This window comes from Podarcis bocagei, assembly GCF_964188305.1.
Source record: "Podarcis bocagei genome assembly, chromosome: 1".
NCBI lineage: Eukaryota > Metazoa > Chordata > Lepidosauria > Squamata > Lacertidae > Podarcis > Podarcis bocagei.
In genome coordinates, this window is record NC_138125.1 from 111219640 (window position 1) to 111239357 (window position 19718).

Sequence of the window (19718 nt, forward strand, 5' to 3'; positions counted from 1 at the left end):
GCCAGCTCCCTTGGCCAATAAAGCGAGATGAGCGCCGCAACCCCAGAGTCGGTCACGACTGGACCTAATGGTCAGGGGTCCCTTTACCTTTACCTTGTTATAAGGCACTATGGTTCAATGTGTTGTTTCTCAAACTGGTTTCACACTGACCTGAGCCCTTAAGCTGTTCCTAAATTATCTCTAGCCTATACATAGGGCAAAGACATCACTGCCCCTCAACACCCCCCTTGGAACGAATTTGGCACAAAAGAAGCTGGGGGGAAATATCTGAGAAATGAACCGCAGAAACAAGGCCGTAATGTGAACACATGCTAGGTAGTGCTGAGACTGGGAAGCTCCACTGTCTGAAACCCTGGGCAGCCACTGCCAGCAGTGGCATAGCATGGGTTGTCAGCACCCGGGGCAAGGCAAGTAATTTGCGCCCCCTAACCCCTAACCTGCCGCCGCTGCCAGCTTCTTCTTGCTGCTGCCTGGTCTGGTCTGGTGTGGTTCTCTCCCGCGCTCAGCGCTGCGCTGGGCAGCCACTGCACTGTCCCTCCCCCAGATAGTCCCTCGCTCTCTCTCTGCACCGCACACCTCCACAGTGGGCGGCGACCCGGCGGCTCGGATCGGATTCGCACAGCCAGCATTGCAGTGAGAGAGAGTGAGTGAGCCAGGTAGGGGCAGAGAGCTGCGAGTGCGAACGCGCCCCCCCAGATGTTGCGCCCGGTGCGGCTGCCCCCCCCTGCCCCCCCCACGCTACGCCACTGACTGCCAGTCATTGCAGACAATCCTGAACTGGATAGAGCAATGGTCTGACTCAGTATAAGGCATTTTCCTAGGTTCCTACCTAAGACTGCGAATGCCTTTGTGACATAAAAACCAGCAGGCCACCCGACCTCTTTCCCCCTTACACAATGTTGCATGCAGGCAAACCTGTGGCTCTTAAGACTGGGGAGAAAAGGAGCAGGACATCAGTCTAGGAGGCAGAGAGAAGAAAACACATGGAACAGCTTTCATGAAGCTGGTGACCTTTAGCTATTTTTGGACTGCAACCCCCCCCCCCAGCTCCAGCCAGCAGGGAAAGAAGGAGGGAGTTGGGTAAGGAAGACCTGAAGGAATAATGGGCAGGCACAAAGGGTTAGGGTTAAGGCAGCTTCTATATTCACACCATTTGGGAAGCATCATGCAGATAAAATATGCAAGGGAAAAGAGTGGCACCAAATATTTGAGAGAAGTAGGGTGGTTGTTTTTAAATAATGGAATAATGCTTGTGACAAGCACAGCGGAAGATGACATCATCTCCTGTACATACCGTATTTTTTGCTCTATAAGACTTACTTTTTCCCTCCTAAAAAGTAAGGGGAAATGTGTGTGCGTCTTATGGAGCGAATGCAGGCTGCGCAGCTATCCCAGAAGCCAGAACAGCAAGAGGGATGGCTGCTTTCACTACGCAGTGATCCCTCTTGCTGTTCTGGCTTCTGAGATCCAGAATAATTGTTTTCTTGTCTTCCTCCTCCAAAAACTAGGTGCGTCTTGTGGTCTGGTGCGTCTTATAGAGCGAAAAATACGGTATTTTAATCAAACTGCAAGCTGATGTTGACAAGAAACTGGAGAGTGGGGGAAAGGCAGGCTGCTGTATTAATGCACATGAAGAAATAAGCAACCCCCCTCCCCTATTAAAAGTGGAGTGGGGAATGTTTTTCAGCTCCCCCCATCTGGGGCAGGGGGCACATACCAGTGGTTGTGGAGACTAAAGGCCAAAGCAGAGAAAAAGATGCGTCTCTTACCATTGAAACAGTAGACATGGGTTCTCACCATGCAAATGTCAGGCCTCACCTATACACCTCTACACCACCTTTCTGGGCAAGCAAGAGGACATTTTTAAAGTTCGAGGGCACAGCCTGGGAATGGGAGTGGCCTGGGCAAGAGTTCTAGGCATCCAATAGAGACCCAGAGGCCTGAGGTTCCCCACCCTAGTTTAAAAGTTTCTGAGCACAATTTTTGAATCAAACGTAACTTTAGAATATGTAAACAAAACGTCCATTCGTCAAGCTCTTTCGGGAATCGAGGGTGATTTGCTGCTTTTGTCCCAGGCTGAGTTCACACTTTTGACAGGTAATTCCTTTGTGGTTATAAAGGTACTCTCCATCTGTGAAATTGAGACCAGCCATGTGAAATACAACATTAGCTTTCCTATTGTAGCACTTCATAAGCTCCGAACTTGATTTCACACGCCGAAGCACATTTATGAAACAAAGAAACTGCAAAAAAAGAAAAGCAAAAGCGGGGCGAATGTTGTCACCTCATGGTGACATTTCCCTGTCACACAGGTGATCTTTCCAAGTCCCCCAGAGGAATGGCAAAACGTTGCCTTTAACGGGCATAGACCCTGTCGACCAATCTTGGGAGCTCAAAAAGTCCTGGTGGATCTCAAAAGGCTTGCACACTCATCACCATAAGTGTGTCCCATAAACACAAACAATGCAAAGCCTTATACGTTACAATTGTTATTAAACTGCTAATTCCGAAAGCAGTTTGGTTCTCTTCATCTACAGAATATATGTAGGAATGTCTGTATACGTCCAACATGGACCATCAGAAAAGCCTGGCAGTGCTACTCATGATCTTGTATGATTGTTACAGGTAAAGGTAAAAAAGGTAAAGGTAAAGGGACCCCTGACCATTAGGTCCAGTTGTGACCGACTCTGGGGTTGCGACGCTCATCTCGCTTTATTGGCCAAGGGAGCTGGCGTACAGCTTCCAGGTCATGTGGCCAGCAAGACTAAGCCGCTTCTGGCGAACCAGAGCAGCGCACGGAAACGCAGTTTACCTTCCCGCCGGAGCGGTACCTATTTATCTACTTGCACTTTGACGTGCTTTCGAACTGCTAGGTTGGCAGGAGCAGGGACTGAGCAACGGGAGCTCACCCCGTCGCGGGGATTTGAACCGCCAACCTTCAGATCGGCAAGTCCTAGGCTCTGTGGTTTAACCCACAGCGCCACCCGCGTCCTATTTCCTATTAAATCAGGGATGGAGGGAATGCATGTGCCTTCAGATATTGCTGGACTAGAGCATCATCATTCCTGACAATTGGCCATGCTGGCTGTGGCTGATGGGAATTGTAGTTCAGCAATAGCCAAAGGTCCCCCACTGCTGCTTTAAAAGAAGCACCCCTCTATTAAACAATAATTCCCCATCCCTTTATTAAATAGTAATTTTAGGATATTGGTCTTGCTTTTTACATTCTTCCTGCTGTTGGTGCCTCCCTCATTTTTATTTTTATTTTCCTCTTCTCCTCACACCACATCACGGACCTAAAGAAATTAACTGACTTGGATCACTTTTGGTAGATTCCCATCTTAAAGCTTTTATTTAAGTTTAAGGAATTACGTGGCTGCTTTGACTTGGGCAAATACCGTAGTGAGAAAGGTCAGTTCTCTTCTAAAACAAACACGACGTTTGAAGCGTGTTATATTTTAATAAAATTAAATCTTAAGTATTCGCAAAGCATTATGCACATGCAGTATAGACTGTATTTAACACCTATGGATCTTTGAAAAATTTACTCTTGTAGAGTCAGCTTTGGACACCGGATAGACTTACTTGGTTTACTTAGTTAGAAATAAGGTTTATAGCTGTACTCGAAGAGGTGTGCATATATATATATATATATATATATATATATATATATATATACATTGAGGCATATATTAGAATCCTAGAATTGTAGAGGTGGAAGGGACCACAAGTCATCTAGTTCAACCCCCTGCAATGCAGGTATCTTTTTGCTCAATGTGAGGCTCGAACCCACAACCCTGAGATTAAGAGTCTTCTGTTCTGCCGACTGAACACTCAATCGTACATATATATCTTTAGGAATGCTTCCATATTACACTAGCTTTCTGGGAACTACTCCCCTCTCCCCATTCACTTCAATGAATAGTTTGTTGCTTCAATATGTGTTTAGGGAATGCATGTTTACAATAAGCACACTTTGGAGCTGCTGTATCCTAGTGCATATCCACTGCTTTTTTAATGAATGGGTCACCATAAGGTTCAATACAGCCAGTTTCTATTTTCCCACTACTTTTGCCTTGGTTCAGAAGCAGGGTAGGGTGGGAGTGGACAGAGACACAGCAGTGTATGGATAGACCTTCTGGTTCCCATAACAGCACGGCTTGTTGATCGGAAGGTCGGCGGTTCAAATCCCCACAATGGAGTGAGCTCCTGTTGCTCTGTCCCAGCTCCTGCCCACCTAGCAATTCGAAAGCATGCCAGTGCAAGTAGATAAATAGGTACTGCTGTGGCGGGAGGGCAAACAGTGTTTCTGTGCACCCTAGCTTATGTCACGGTGTTCCGTTGCTCCAGAAGTGGTTTAGTCTAGTTGGTCATATGACCCAGAAAGCTGTCTGCGGACAAATGCTGACTCCCTCAGCCTGAAAGCGAGATGAGAGCTGCAACCCCATAGTCGCCTTTGATTGGACTTAACTGTCCAGGGGTCCTTTACCTTGCACCTATTCTACATTTGCATGCTTGCATTTGAGAGTGTGCCAAGGATCAGAAGAAAACCAAGGCTCTACTGAGCCCTACGGCGACCACCCCTTGCCCCTCGCAGTGTGTGGGTACTGCACTAGAATGGATCGAGACTACCCATTGTGCTCCACTACCCGGAAGGAACAAATTTAACATGTAAGGAGTTTTATATGAATGGGCAACTTTGGTGCCATTGTGTGAGAATGCCCTAAGGTTAAAAAATAACCCAGGTGGAAAACCACTTTGAAGTGGTTTATCTAATTGGGTAGAACCCAACTGGTGCTCTTGCAGCCAATGGAAAGAGTTTCGATCCAGTGAAGGCATCTGCTAATGGAGGAAGAGTGGGGGCATTTTTGCTAATTTCTCCTCCCAGCAACACCTCCCAAAAATCAGCTGCATAGAGTTCTGGGAGTCTCTAGAACATGGTGGAAAGTGGTGGTAGTGGGATTTCAGGAGGAAGAGCAAATTTGCAGGTCGCCTCCTTCCATTAGCAGAGGTACCTGATGATTGAAAACCCTTCTGATAATGTAAGAACACAACTGGATCAGTCTCTTTCCCCCTCCCCCCCCGTGTGTGTAGAAAATTAAGAGAGAGTTCTCAAAACGCAACCATGTCCATTATAAAAAGGAGCCAAATATTTCCATCTCTCAGCTTTCTGCATTGAACAAAAGGAACAAAGTCTTCTGTGTTATGTATAAATTATATTTATTGCATTTGATTATGTTTGAGGGTCTCTTGACAGCTAACTGCCTTTTGTAGGGTGGCAGCTTATAGGTACTGATGTGGTTTTAATAAAGAGAAAATAAGATTTTTTTTAATGACATCATTCAGTTAATGGGGGTGCAAGTCATTGATGATGCTTTCCACTGTGCAGCTCAGTTGCGCTAGCAGTTTTATTTTTAAAAGTCACCTATTTTTGCTAATGGTGTGTTACATGAATGACTTCCAAAACACAGAAGACTTAGCTACTGTAGTCTTTTATCCAAGCCATGGTATGGTTGTGTTGATTATAAAAGGGGGGGGGGGAAAGATGTTCAGTGCCGGAATGGCCACTGTATAATTTTCAAAAGGTAAATTGAAATTTTATTTATTTATTTTTTGCTGGAGCTGCAGAGTAGCTCTTTAAAAAAACACACGTAATTTCTGTGTTGACCATCATTATTGGGTGCTTTTTTTGGAAGGCATATCCGCAGTAAAATAGGGTTTCGTTGAAAACAGTAAATAGTAGTCTCCATGCAACAGATCCATTATCATTTCCAAACATGCAGGTGCTTTTTAAAAAATTAAAAAATATAAGGTGCCTTGAGAATGCTGGCAGCTTTATATTTGGAACATACAGTTTGTTTATATATATATATATATGTATATATTTATATATTTACATTGTTACTGGTTAACCTTACCTTATAAGCTACAAAGTTAGGAAAATATACAGTACTTTTGCATATAATGGTATATCCTTGCAGCCCCTGAGTCAAGTATAGAGGATTTAAATACAAAATAAAAAAGGGGGGAAACCCAGCCATTAAAAGCACTTACATTTTAGGTGATGTAAGAGTATAAAAGGGTTATTTCCCAGGAAGACCAGGATCAGAAACATGCCTATGGAGACCCAAGATTCCTACAGTGCTTAGGGAAGAATCTGGCAAGGATGGGTGTCTGATTTGGTGGAGGTAAGCCTTACGATGATGTTGTTGGGGCAGCTCTAAAGACTGGGCCTGCTCCTGTTCCAGAAAGGATGCCAGGTTGTCTTCTGAGGCTGTGTTAAGATGCACTCCGCTCGAGAGAGATTCTTTGGATTTCAGTTTTGATTTTTCAAGGTCTAGAAATTCAGGACACTGAGAAAATGAAACCAAACAACAGCAGGGTCAGAAAGCATTTTGAAGAGTCCATTTCTAATGAAAACCTAAAAGTGAAAGTCTCTTTGTGAAAGCTGCATACCCTCCAACACTTCTCTGATGAAAATAGGGATGTCCTATTCTATAATAATGCTATTTTAAAAAATCATTTATACCCTGCCCATCTGACTGGGTTGCCCCAGCCACTCTGGGCAGCTTCCAACACATATAAAACATAATAAAACATTAAACATTTAAAAACTTCCCTATACAGGGTTGTTTTCAGATGTCTTCTAAAGGTTGTATAGTTACTTATCTCCTTGGCTCGGGGGGGGGGGGTCACATAACTCCATACCCTCCAACATTTCTCTGATGAAAATAGGGATGTCCTAAGAAAAAGTGGGACATTCTAGGATCAAATCAGAAACCAGGATGGCTTCTGTAAATCTGGGACAGTGTCCCTGAAAATAGGGACACTTGGAGGGTCTGAAATTGGGTCTCTGGCATTATTGTAAGATGTATACCTACACAAATAAACACCCCTACCTTCATAGGCAATAGCTTGTCTAATAGACACAGATAAATTCACAGGGACAATGTTATCAGTAGCTAACTGTCCTAGTGAGTATACGCTGAATCAGAGGCACTGTGCTTCTGCTGGGAACGACTGTGGCAGGGGGCTGTGTTTGTGGGGCTCCCATAGGTATCCCATAGGTTGGCCACTGTGGGTAACAGGATGCTGGCCTAGAGAAGGACCCTTGATCTCACCCAACAGGGCTTTTCTCATGCTCGTATATGCATGCATCTGATGACGTGAATTTTTGCCCATGAAAGGACACAGCCGAATAAACCACAGGAAGCCACTGACGTATCTGTATACAGATGCATACCTGTGAAGGACTGAAGCTTCTGTCCGTTTTAATAGATGCTATGGGGTGAAGACTTTGCACTATTCGGACAGCTGGCCTCTGATAATCTGCCCCAGTGGCCACCATGCTATAGGCAGGTGGAACAAGTGCCGATTGTCTCTGCAGCAGCTGTAGGATGGTTTGAATGTCAGAAGTCATTTGGGATTCAAGCCTGGGAAAGTAACAAGAGATCAGTAAATATGTTTGTAGGGATAGCACAGTTTTGGCAAGAAAGAACGAGCCGCAACTTGCAGTAACTTCACTTAATACTTGTGAACAAGAATAAACAGGGGGAGAAGATTCCTTATGGCACTCTATGGCAAGCAGTTTTCTTTTACAGAATCAAAAAAGTGTGGAGTTGGAAGGGACACCAAGGGCCATCTAGTCCACCCCCCAGCTACATCACACATGATGGATGGCCATCCAAACTCTGCTTTAAAACCTCCAAGGGAGTCTGTTCCACTGTCGGACAGCTCTTACTGCCAGCAAGTTCTTCCTGATGTTTAGTCGGAAACCTCCTTTCTTGCCATTTGAATCCATTGGTCCGGGTTCTAGCCTGTGGACCAGGAGAAAACAATCTTGCTCCATCCTCCATGTGACAGCCCTTGAGATATCTGAAGATAGCTAACGTATCTTCTTTGGGCGGGAGGTAGTTTGCACGACAGCCCACAACAGAGCAGATTGCAGGCAGCTTTTGAACAGCTGGAATTCAGTGGCAGAAGAACGCTTTCAAAGTTTGTGCCTGATCCCAGGTGAGGGGACCAATTTAGCTTTAGGGAAGGAGTAGATCATTTCAGATTTGGTCTAAGGAGGCCCTTCTTCAAATCTCAGATAGGAGCTCAATGGCTGCACCAGTGTGTGTGTGGACTATTATAGGAGAGGCTCAGTGGAAGGAGGAGAAAAGGGTGAAGTTTTGTGCCCCATGTTCAATTTCTGAAAGACAAATACAGGTACAGTGGTACCTCAGGTTACATACGCTTCAGGTTACAGATGCTTCAGGTTACAGATGCTTCAGGTTACAGATGCTTCAGTTTACAGACTCTGCTAACCCAGAAATAGTACCTCGGGTTAAGAACTTTGCTTCAGGATGAGAACAGAAATTGTGCTCTGGCGGCGTGGCAGCAGCAGGAGGCCCCATTAGCTAAAGTGGTGATTCAGGTTAAGAACAGTTTCAGGTTAAGAATGGACCTCCGGAACGAATTAAGTACTTAACCCGAGGTACCACTGTAATGCATGTCAAAATAACATTCGATCCTGAACATGTTCAATTTCTGAAAGAGAAATAATATTTATTGGGGACTGGCATGCTCTCCCCCGGTACTACCTGTGCAGGAACTATGAAATAACCTGGATGTACTAGCAATATACTTTTTCTCAGGTAAACAGTTCTAAAACGGTGATCCTAATGATCTCAGGTTAGAGCTGCTGCGAAAATGGATAGGTTTCCCCTTTCTTCCTGCAGGGGTTTCCATGCAAAACCCTTCCTTGATCAATGTTCACTATGGTGGTTGCTTGCTCAACACGCAGGGAATCTCTCATTAAAAGCCTTCCTCCATGCACTGAAGCTCAGACACACAGCAGGGAATTCTCAGTAGTGTTGCCAAGACTCTGGGACTCCCTTCCTTGGGCTGCCTGCCTGCCTGCCTCTTTCTTAGCTTGCTTCCAGGCAAGCAGAAAAAAAGATGCTTCCATATTTGCCAGGTGTTTGATCTGTCTTAATTTGTATTATTTGGGGGGAGGGGGAGGGTTTCCTGCTGTTGTGGATTTTGCTACCGTTGCTTCTCGTTTTATCTCTTTGTTACGAACAGCATTTTGCTACTTTGATGTGGTTACATGTTGCTCTTAAACTGTTGTGAGTCACCTTGGGCGCTTTGTTGTCAAAAAAGTACCGTATTTTTCGCTCTATAACACGCACCTGACCATAACACGCACGTAGTTTTTAGAGGAGGAAAATCCATAGGCATGCCACCCGTAGGCATTTCCTCCATAACACGCACAGACATTTCCCCTTACTTTCTTGGAGGAAAAAAGTGAGTGTTATGGTGCAAAAAATACGGTAAGTTAGATTTAATTTACAAATGAAATAAATAAACACTCACTACACTCTGTCAACTGATCAGAAATCCAAGGAAATGAAAATGCAGTGACAGTTTTCACCAGTTCTCAGTTAGAGCCACAGCGCTGAGTTCTCAGGTAAGCTGCTCCACTGCAAATGATTATCCGAAACCACCAAAGGTTTGTCAGGCAGGAAGCAGCAGACAGAGCTCTCTGCATGCTTCCTGCTACCTGCTGTCTTGTAACATATGTCATGTTGCTGCATTTTTATCTTTTTTTCCACTGGAAATTAGGCCACAGCTATTCAGGCTTTATTGGCTCATAGAATGCAAGGGAAGTCTTATATCGGCTTTAAATTGCTTGTTAAAATGTACAGTACAATGTGCCCAGGAGCACTCGGTGACTAATATAGACTGAGTTTGTCAATTCAGGATGAAATTGCCCATTTGTCAAGACAAAAGTGCTGACAGTAATGGAATCCTAGGGAAATGATTTCATTTTATTTTTTTATTAAAAAAATAAAAGGCTGGACAAAGGCCAATTTCCAATTAGATGCAGTGCTGCTTTCTTGCAAGTCTTTTCTGTGCCCGTTTACAAGATTTATTCCACTTGCAAAAGGGAAGAGGCGTGGTCCTGTGAGATACTTCAGCCTTCAGAAACCGAAAGGTCGTGCCAAAGGATATCTTCTGTTTTCATGCCCATTTCTAAATTCAGGGGACAGCTACAACATTTTTGTTTTACAGTTAAGATAGGATCCATTTTAGTGACTGAACTCTAGCAAATTTCTGATGTTTAGGAGCCTATACTCAGCCAATCATTTCAGATTACAGAGCACTGATGTACAGTGGTACCTCGGGTTACATACGCTTCAGGTTACGTACGCTTCAGGTTACAGACTCTGCTAACCCAGAAATAGTGCTTCAGGTTAAGAACTTTGCTTCAGGATGAGAACAGAAATCGTGCTTCAACAGCAGGAGGCCCCAATAGCTAAAGTGGTGCTTCAGGTTAAGAACAGTTTCAGGTTAAGTACGGACCTCTGGAACGAATTAAGTAATGAACCCGAGGTACCACTGTAATGGGATATTGTTCAGAGTTGCCGGGATTAGCCATCTCCAATATGTTTTACTGAACATTTGTTTTACTGAGGGGCCTTAGGCAGTTGTGGGAAGGCAGGAACCTTCAGTCTCTGCAACTGCTTCATGGGGGCAAGACGGAAGAAGAGCTGATGTGATCATTAGGCCTGATATTCCTGTGCAGATCCTGTTCCCCCCCCCAATAAACTCCACTTTACTTTGTGTGATTTATTCCTAGCTTGCTCCTGTCATTAATATAAAATGTATCAGCTGACAAGTAATCTGCCATAATTGAGGACGACTGCCAAATCATGTACTAAAATTCAGGCTGCAAATCTACACTCACTAACCTGAGAGTCCAGGCCCCTGCCCAAACTCCCTATAAATTGTAAGAACAGTAGCTAAGAGAGCCTATTTATTAAGCATTCATCCTGATTTACTTGCACAAAGCTTGCGTAGTGATAAGGCTGTCAGGTTTTTATTGAGGATTCATCCTGATTTGTTTTTTGGGCAGATGCATGAAAATGGGGGTTCATCCTGATTTGCTTGCAGAGTGCTTAAAAATCATTCGTTCATCCTGCACTTCTCATTTCTGTATCACTTTCCTAACTGCAAACAGTTTTCTTAAGTGGATTTGTTGGACAAGGACAACAGAGCCCTTTAATCCACATAAATGGCACAAACATAAAGTTTCAGTATGTGCTTTCTGCAAAGTACTGAAAATCTGCAGGTGCCTTAAGCAGGATGTCAAAAAAGGAAATGGGGGTGGGGGTGGGGGGGACAAGCCACCTTTGGCTCCTCCCCCTATATTTGAAAAATGTAAACCAAGAAAACCCTTTAGTCAACCACAAGGCTAAATACACAAGTTTGCATGTGCAGATAAAAATCCAGCAGATCCCAACATGATTCCTGTATTACCCAGTGCAAACCCAGGCGAAGAGAAAAAGAGGAGACTGTTTGACAGCAAATTATGTTTTTGACAATTCTGGGCCACAGATTAATTCTAGGCTGCCTGAAAGAGAAGAATGATGGCAGGCCATCTTCATTACCATCTAGTGAAATCTTGCAGGGAAATGAACTTCCATTAAGGAGAAGTTGAGTGTTTCCTTCCCGATTTGATTAAATGCCTTGTCCCAATGACAAAGAACTCTTCCCCAGAGAATGGGGAATAATAGCTGCCTCTCTATTGTTTCCACGGAATATTGCTGGCTGGACCACTTGTTGCCCTGGGGATGATCTTCAAAAACGGCTTAGGAGACACAATATGATTTGTTTACAAGAAGCCTGGATTGTCGCTATTGATTCAGACAAAATTATTTTACCTGGGTGTAAAGCTTATAAACTAGCAGGAAAAGGCTTTGTCACTTTTTTTCTTAATATGGCCCTAAAATTGAGGAGTGAACAAACAAGCTTGAATTATGTTTTCTCTGGTAATTACAGTATAGATTCCTCTTTCCTCTCTTTTAATAGTTAACATCTATATCAGCCCTGGGAACCTGAAATTCTGTATAGAATTAACTTGGAACAAATTGTGTTTTAGAATTGAGTTACTGGGTATAGATATATTGACTCTATTACTGTCTTGGCAGGCGATTTTAACACATGTGGGGCAAGGACAACAAAGAACTCACAGTTATGTTGGCTCTTGAGGAAGATTATTATTTTTCCTTTTTTCCTGCCCTACGATTTGAGGAATGATTAAGTAAATCTTAAAATCCCTCTTCAAATTTAATCTTCAATTCTTAAACAGAAGGAGTCAACAAGATAAATATGGTGACTTTACTTTCATTTGTGCCTTAAGGCTGAGCAAAGCAAATTTTATCTGTGTTCCATCAGATCTTGCCAGTTGTTTTATTGATTTGCTTCCTTTTGCTTACAACAATCAGTGGCTGGTTAGCACTGACAGGGCTCATGATTCCGACTGAAGAAAAACTGACCAGGAATAGGTAATCTGTAATTCAGCCTGAAGCTGTAGGCACCAGAAACCTAAAACTTTATTGTGATAGAATGCACTAGGTCAACTGGGGGTGCTTCTATTTCACAGGTGGGATTCAATCGCATACAGTGGTATCTCGGGTTAAGTACTTAATTCGTTCCGGAGGTCCGTTCTTATCCTGAAACTGTTCTTAACCTAAGGTACCACTTTAGCTAATGGGGCTTCCCGCCGCCGGAGCACGATTTCTGTTCTTATCCTGAAGCAAAGTTCTTAACCTGAAGCACTATTTCTGGGCTAGCAGAGTCCGTAACCTGAAGCCTATGTAACCCGAGGTACCACTGTACTAGCAAATCCAGGTTGCATAATTAAAATTCAATGCTCTTGGGCAACAGATCCAGTCCCCCCTTCCAAAACCCCCCCACACCAATTCTGACTTTTTGCAATAAGGAAAGTGATGGGGAAATACACAGGTATGTGTTGGATAGCAATAGCGTGATGCAACATCAAAATACATCCTTGCAAGGCAATTAGGATGAATGCTTAATAAGAGGTAATCTGGTAACAACCAAAGTCTAATACTTTTGTCCACAACAGATAGTGGATAATCGTAAAGATGGTCTGATAGTTTGCTTTGCAGCCGGTAGTGTGCTCTACTGCTTTGCAGTGCAATCCTATACTTCTCTATTCAAGCTAAAGTCTCATGGAGTGCAATGGTCCTTGCAGATGAGTATAAGACTGCATCCTAAAAGTCCATTGTGGTAAAAAAACCAAAATGATTTTCTTTGGGTATAAAATGACTGGAAAGTTTGATTTCTATAAAACAGAGCAGGTTAAATCATTCCATTATCTGAGGGTTTTCTTTACTGGATCAAGCACAGGTACACTTTTATTTATTCGTTATATTTATATTCTGCCTTACTTTGCTGATAGAACTAAAGGTGGTATAGATGAGATTTCCAGGTGGTCTCCCATCTTGCCACTGAGCAGATCCTGACTTCTTCAGATTCAACAAGGTTGCTACACCATATAAGGTTTTTGTTTGTTTGTTTGTTTGTTTTAAAAGGTAAAGGGCCCCTGGATGGTTAAGTCCAGTCAAAGGTGACTTTGTGGTGCTCATCTCACTTTCAGGCCAAGGGAGCTGGTGTTTGTCACAGCTTTCTGGGTTATGTGGCCAGCATGACTAAACCGCTTCTGGCTCAACGGAACACCGTGGCGTAAGCCAGAGCACACAGAAATGCCATTTACCTTCCCACCGCAGTGGTACCTATTTATCTACTTGCACTGGTGTGCTTTTGAACTGCTAGGTTGGCATAAGCTGGGACAGAGCAACGGGAGCTCACCCCGTTGCAGGGAATCGAACCGCGACCTTCCGATAAGCAAGCCCAAGAGGCTCAGTGGTTTAGACCACAACGCCACCCATGTCCCTCAGACTATGCCCTGGGACTAAAACAGAGCAATCTGTTACTGGGGTCCTGGAATTTTGGAGGATCTATGCATTCCAAAATAAATTGAACCCACAGAATCTGAAGCCTGTGGCTTTCTTTGGCTTTCTTTTCCTATGGCATAATCTCAGAACAAGTTTCTAAAGGCTCTTTTAGGCACCCCACTGGGTACCCCTTCTGTTTTATTAGATGGGGATACCTGACTACTGGTCAGGCCACTGGCCCACCTTGCTCAGTACTGTCTACACTGATTGGCAGCAGCTGTCCAAGCTGTCAGACAGCATGCCAGGTACTGAAGCTAAGACATTCTGCTTGCAAAGCAGATGATCTACCATAGTAGTTCATGACCCTTTTCCATGTCAAAGAGTGTTTTGACATGAGGAATGGCAAGTAACTCTTCAATAAATGCAGGCCCAAGACCCCCTTGGGCAATATTATACCCTCCCCTAAAATCTAAGATGATGAGGAAGCCGTTGAATACATCCTGCACTTATTTTGTTCTATTACCCCAATGATTCTTCAACATCAACTTCATTGGACTGGTCATGTTCTGCGGATGCCTGATTATCTATTCCGAACTTAAAAATGGAAAGCGTAATTCTGGTGGTCAACAAAAGAGGTTTAAAGACTCTCTCAAGGCAAATCTAAAAAAATGTATGAACACCAACAACTGAAAACTGGCCTGCGAGTGCTCCAATTGGAGAACTGCCTTTACCAAAGGTGTCATGGGTTTTGAAGACACTCGAACTCAGGACAAAAGGGAGAAACACGCTAAGAGGAAGGCATGCTTGGCAAACCCTTACCATGATCAACTCCTACCCAGAAGCCTATGTCCCCACTGTGGAAGGACTTGTGGATCCAGAATTGGTCTCCACAATCACTTACGGACTCGCTGTTAAAACTGTGTTCATGGAAGACAATCTTACTCATCTGCAAATGATCGCCAAAGAAACAGCAGCAGCAGTACTTATTTTGTTCTGTTACCCACCCCCCAAATGTGCAGAATAAATTCTTCTGTTTCCTATTGAAGGCACGGTTCAACTAGTCAACCAGAAGTCAGAATTTTTACATGCAAATAACAAGAGATCAATAATGGGTACATTTGTCTTGGCTGCTGCAAAATAAATCTGGGTAATTCTGCTGTTTATTTGATACTATCTTGTGCTCTGCTTAGGATTGTTTCATTACTCCATGTTATTTTTATGGTTTCAGCTAATTTTTATTTTTAGCATTACTGGCTGAAACAAATAAATGCTGAATACTCTGAAATAGATGCAGTTATATGGTGAATTGTGCTGTATGACTAATCAGCTCTACTTCACTTTATTCTGAACAAGGCTGAGAGCTGTGTTCTTTAACCAACTGCTACCATAACATCGTAGGCACTTAGAAGAGAGAAGTGTTGAAATATTATATGGAGTGCATTAGGAAAAGGAAGCTTACCTATACAGTATTTTGACAAAGAAAACAACTGTTTTCCTTGCACAGTGTGACTAAGTGACACTTATAGAGTTGCTTTTCCCTTTTCTTTTTTGCAGGGTGGGGAACGAGTTTGTAGTTGCTTATTACAAAGAAAGTAGCAAAATAGCTCTCACATCAGACATTGAATGTTCTTGCAATGGAATGTAACACATGCTTCAAAGGCAGCTGACACATTAGGCTACTCTTTTCAAAGAGGGAAACAGCCACACATTGCAAACTTTCATTTTCCGGGAGAAGGAAAAAAAACATGGAAAAAGGGATCAGAGGAAATACTTGAGGGCATGGGAAGGCAAACTAAGGCCCGGGGGCCAGATGCGGCCCAATCGCCTTCTCAGTCCGGCCCGCAGACGGTCTGGGAATCAGTGTGTTTTTACATGAGTAGAATGTACCCTTTTATTTTAAATGCATCTCTGGGTTATTTGTGGGGCCTGCCTGGAGTTTTTACATGAGCAGAATGTGTGCTTTTATTTAAAATGCGTCTCTGGGTTATTTGTGGTGCATAGGAATTCGTTCATTTTTTATTTTTTCCCTCCAAAATATAGTCCGGTCCCCCACAAGGTCTGAGGGACAGTGGACCGACCCCCTGCTGAAAAAGGTTGCTGACCCCTGCTTGAGGGAATAGGAATAACTGAGCAATGAAAAAGGAACCAAACCTCTTCCCTCAGATGATGGATCAAATTGTCCTTTTTGGCTGAACTTTTGGGGTTGCCACTCTCTTTGGGCTCACAGGCACAAACCGGAGAAACTGTGTTGTCATTCTTAATCATGACAGATAGCCAAGGTCCCTCCTTACCTGCTGAGCTGGTCTTGAAGCAAATCTAGCCTCTGTTCCACTTCTCCATAGTTGATCTCACTCTCTGTTTCAGAGATGCCCCACGTGACATGGGGCAATGCGGACTGGCTGGATGATTCCTGGTGGCTCCTGCTGTGATCCTCCTCCCAGATTCTTCTGTCGGTGATATCTGCCAAAATATCAGAGTGGAGGTTGGTTATTTAAACAAAGCTACAAAATATGGGAGTAGGCTATGTTAGAGAATGTCCACAAAAGTTATTTTTCCTTTGTCTTCATGATGATGCTCGCACTGTCCTCTAGCCTCAAGTATGAGAAGAAGCATTTATAAAGTGGACTGGTGTGGCCACAGGTTCTGTCATACTGGCTCAGTTATGAGGCTGGATCAGATACAATTTATAGCCTGGAAAGTTTTCGCAAATTTTGTCCCGAATATGCTGCCTCTAGGAGTGTATTCAACTAAGTTTCACTCAGAACAGAACAGTTGACATTAATGGACCTTACTCAGTCATGTTAATTAATTTCAATCTGTGTAATACTTAGTCAAATGCCAGACTAGGCCTTGGTCAAATTGGCTCCAGCCACTTGTGGTAGAAGTAGGGGGAAGGACCTTGCAGAGAACTTTGTAAAAGCCTTGCTCTAAGCAATGCCATGATTTTGCTGGCTAGCTTGTGCGTCATACTTCCAGGGATACATGGAAAGAAAGCAGTCTCATACCTGTAACTCTAAATATAATAAATGCCCAACCCACATTTTAACGGGGTGGAAAACAATGGGAAAACTACTTCATTCATTTGAGGATCGAAATGCAAACAATACAATACATTATTTGCATTCCTCCAAGAGCTGATTTGTAAAAGACCATCGTTTTTACATGTAAATAAGGTCTAAAAATCTTTTTTCTTCCCACAAAGAAAATATATAGGCTGTAATTCTGGGAAACATCACAAGCACTGCACAGTGGGACAAATGTTTGTGGAATGCTTAAACAAAAATGTAGGATAGCTCAGTGGGTAATGCAGGAGACTCTTAATCTTAGGGTTGCAGGTTCAAGTCCCACACTGAGCAAAAGATCCCTGCACTGCAGAGGGTTGGAATGAATGACCCATGTGGTCCCTTCCGACTCTACAATTGTACGGTTCCATGTTAAGTAAGTTTAACTCACTGCCAGGCAACTAAAGCAGGTGTGATTAAATTGTGGCCACCCAGCAGTTCCTAGACAGTTCTCCAAGTATTCCCAACCACTGGCAATGCTGGATGGGGCTGATGGGAACTGGAGACTAGCAGCCTTTGCAGGGCTGTAAGTGCCCCACTCCTGAACTAGACTAAGGTTTAAATGATTCCATGCCTGGCAATAGAGAATGATGGTGAACCGCAGTCCTGGGAGCCAAATGAACCTCAGCATCCTCTCTATTTGTCTCCCAGGCTATACCACCTCCTCAGCCACGCTTCCTCTCACCAGGCCACATTCCTCAACAGCCCAGCTTCATGTTCTTTTTGAGTCTTTTTGCCTGTCCTTGAACTCTGTTAAGATCTTTTGCTTCTCCGGGTGGAAAGTAGGGAGAGGTATGTGAGAATATACAGCTAGCCTACGATACAGAGGTAAAATCAGCAAATTAATAAACAACCACACATTTGCAGCCATATATTTATAGGTGTTGCAGAAAACAGTGTTTTGAATTAATTCAATTAAGAATGGCAATGAAAACAAGCACAGATGACTGGACCAAACACCATTAACCACAAGAACCACCCCCAACCCACCCCCCGATCAAAGATGACTTGCTCTTAATAACACCACTGAGAGCCCCAGCAAAGGAACAAAGGAAAATTATATTGGTTTGTGTTTGGTCACAATAAAAACACACACCTCTTAAACTTGCTAAATTTAGCCCAGAGTACAGTTTGCACTAGGTTGCCTTGGAAAATGTTGCTATAGCTGCAAAAACACTTTTGTGGCCGCCAAAAGAAAAAAGGTGAGCTTCCCAACTGCAAATGTAGGAATCTCGACATTTTGCAAGAACAAGAACCTGAGGGGGTTCAGCCAGCATTCCGGACTGTAAAAAAAGAAAGACGTTGTCAGGGAACTGCCATCGGAGCATCAGGCGGTGGAGGGTCTCAGGGAGGAAGAAAGAGACTCAACAGCTGAGGCAGGAACCAGCAGGGGGAGGAGTGGATCTCTGAGGGAATGCGAGCAGGAGGGAGGGCTCAGAGACGCTTCCAGCGAGAACAGTGGGGAGGTATCTGAGTCTCCCATAGGGAGACCCACACCTCGCCGGAAACTGTCACGCCGTGAGTCCAGGAGACGCGTTTCCGTTAAGGAGCTTCTTTGCTGGAAACGCTTCCGCAGACAGCCACTGTCAGACTCTACGAGTGACTAAGAGCAGACATGTTTGTGGAGCTCTGTCACACACAGAGGTTTGTGGAGTCGCACAAACTCTGAGGGAGCACGATTTTACGCACAAGCAGCTAATCATCCCATTACAGCAGTCTGACAGACTCTGTACGCTGCCTGTGCAGGAGAAAGCATCATGAGCGAACCAGCCGGAACCGGAGGAGCAGGAGTTGGCGCTGGTCCAAGCTTGGAAGAAAGGTACCGAGCGTTGGAAGTCCAACTTGCGCTGCAGACGGCGAGGCTTGAGGAGAGAAGGGCTCAGGATGCAGACAAGAAGGGGAGAGCCACTCAGTTCCCCAGAAAGGTACCAGGATTGGTGCAGAAGTTTGGGGGGGACCCCAAGGATTACCATGCCTTTAGGACAGAGATGCAATATGCCATTAATGTGCAGTTCGTTGAAGAAATGGAAGCGATCCATCGCCAGCTCCAACTCAACTTAAACAGGGCTAAGGAGGAATATAAGAGGCAGGCAGACAAAAACAGAAGGGAAGGTGAAAGCATCAGGGTGGGGGACCAGGTGTGGCTGTCAACCCAAGGGTTGCCATTCAAAGGGGGTTGTAAGAAGTTAAGACCCAAAAGGCTGGGACCATTTGAAGTCATGCAGCAGGTCAACCCAGTGGCTTTCAGACTCCGGTTACCGAACCACATGAAGCTGCACCCAGTTTTCCACAGGTCATTGCTGTCACCGTATAAAGGGGACAGTGAAGGGAGGGTCACTAGGGGACCAGCAATGGAGGAGAAGGAACACAGCTACCATGTAGCGGAGATCCTCGATTCCAGGTGGAAGGGAGATCAAGTTGAGTATTTGGTAATGTGGGAAGGGGAACCGGAGTCGGAAAACACCTGGGTTAGGGCAGAGGATGTCAATGACGAATTTTTAATAGAAACTTTTCATCAGAGGTTCCCACGCAAACCTCAGCCTGTAGCGAGGTTCCGAAGGAAATACTTTGCCACCACCGACGAGGAAGAGGAGTTGGAGGGGTTCACAGATTCCGAAGAGGAGGAGGATTCAGCGAGCCAGGACGGCGATCGATGGAGGGAGTTGTTCGAGACGTCTGAAGATGAAGAAGATTCTTTTCGGGGTTTTAACCCTTCACCTCCCAGGGAAGAGGAAATGGGAGGGGGTGAGGGGGGCCCTGGAGGGGAGGTGGATGTCAGGGAACTGCCATCGGAGCATCAGGCGGTGGAGGGTCTCAGGGAGGAAGAAAGAGACTCAACAGCTGAGGCAGGAACCAGCAGGGGGAGGAGTGGATCTCTGAGGGAATGCGAGCAGGAGGGAGGGCT

At 44.4% G+C, this 19718-nt stretch overlaps 1 protein-coding gene and 1 long non-coding RNA gene across 13 annotated transcripts in view; one reads left to right on the forward strand and one right to left on the reverse strand.

Moving 5' to 3' along the window:
• LOC308582341 overlaps window positions 1-9842 on the forward strand; it is a 117713-nt gene extending 107871 nt beyond the window's left edge. The window contains exons 2-3 of the long non-coding RNA XR_014005631.1: window positions 8218-9151; window positions 9323-9842. This is a non-coding gene — a long non-coding RNA (uncharacterized lncRNA). The remainder of the gene's footprint in view (window positions 1-8217; window positions 9152-9322) is intronic.
• KCNH7 (potassium voltage-gated channel subfamily H member 7) overlaps window positions 5415-19718 on the reverse strand; it is a 263311-nt gene continuing 249007 nt past the window's right edge. For all 12 annotated transcript variants that reach the window (XM_081199246.1, XM_081199245.1, XM_081199244.1 and 9 more), the window contains 3 exons: window positions 16043-16211; window positions 7244-7433; window positions 5415-6353 (listed from right to left, as the gene is read on the reverse strand). In XM_081199246.1, coding sequence (XP_081055372.1) covers window positions 6084-6353; window positions 7244-7433; window positions 16043-16211 — 629 coding nt within the window. In that variant the 3' untranslated portion in view covers window positions 5415-6083. The remainder of the gene's footprint in view (window positions 6354-7243; window positions 7434-16042; window positions 16212-19718) is intronic.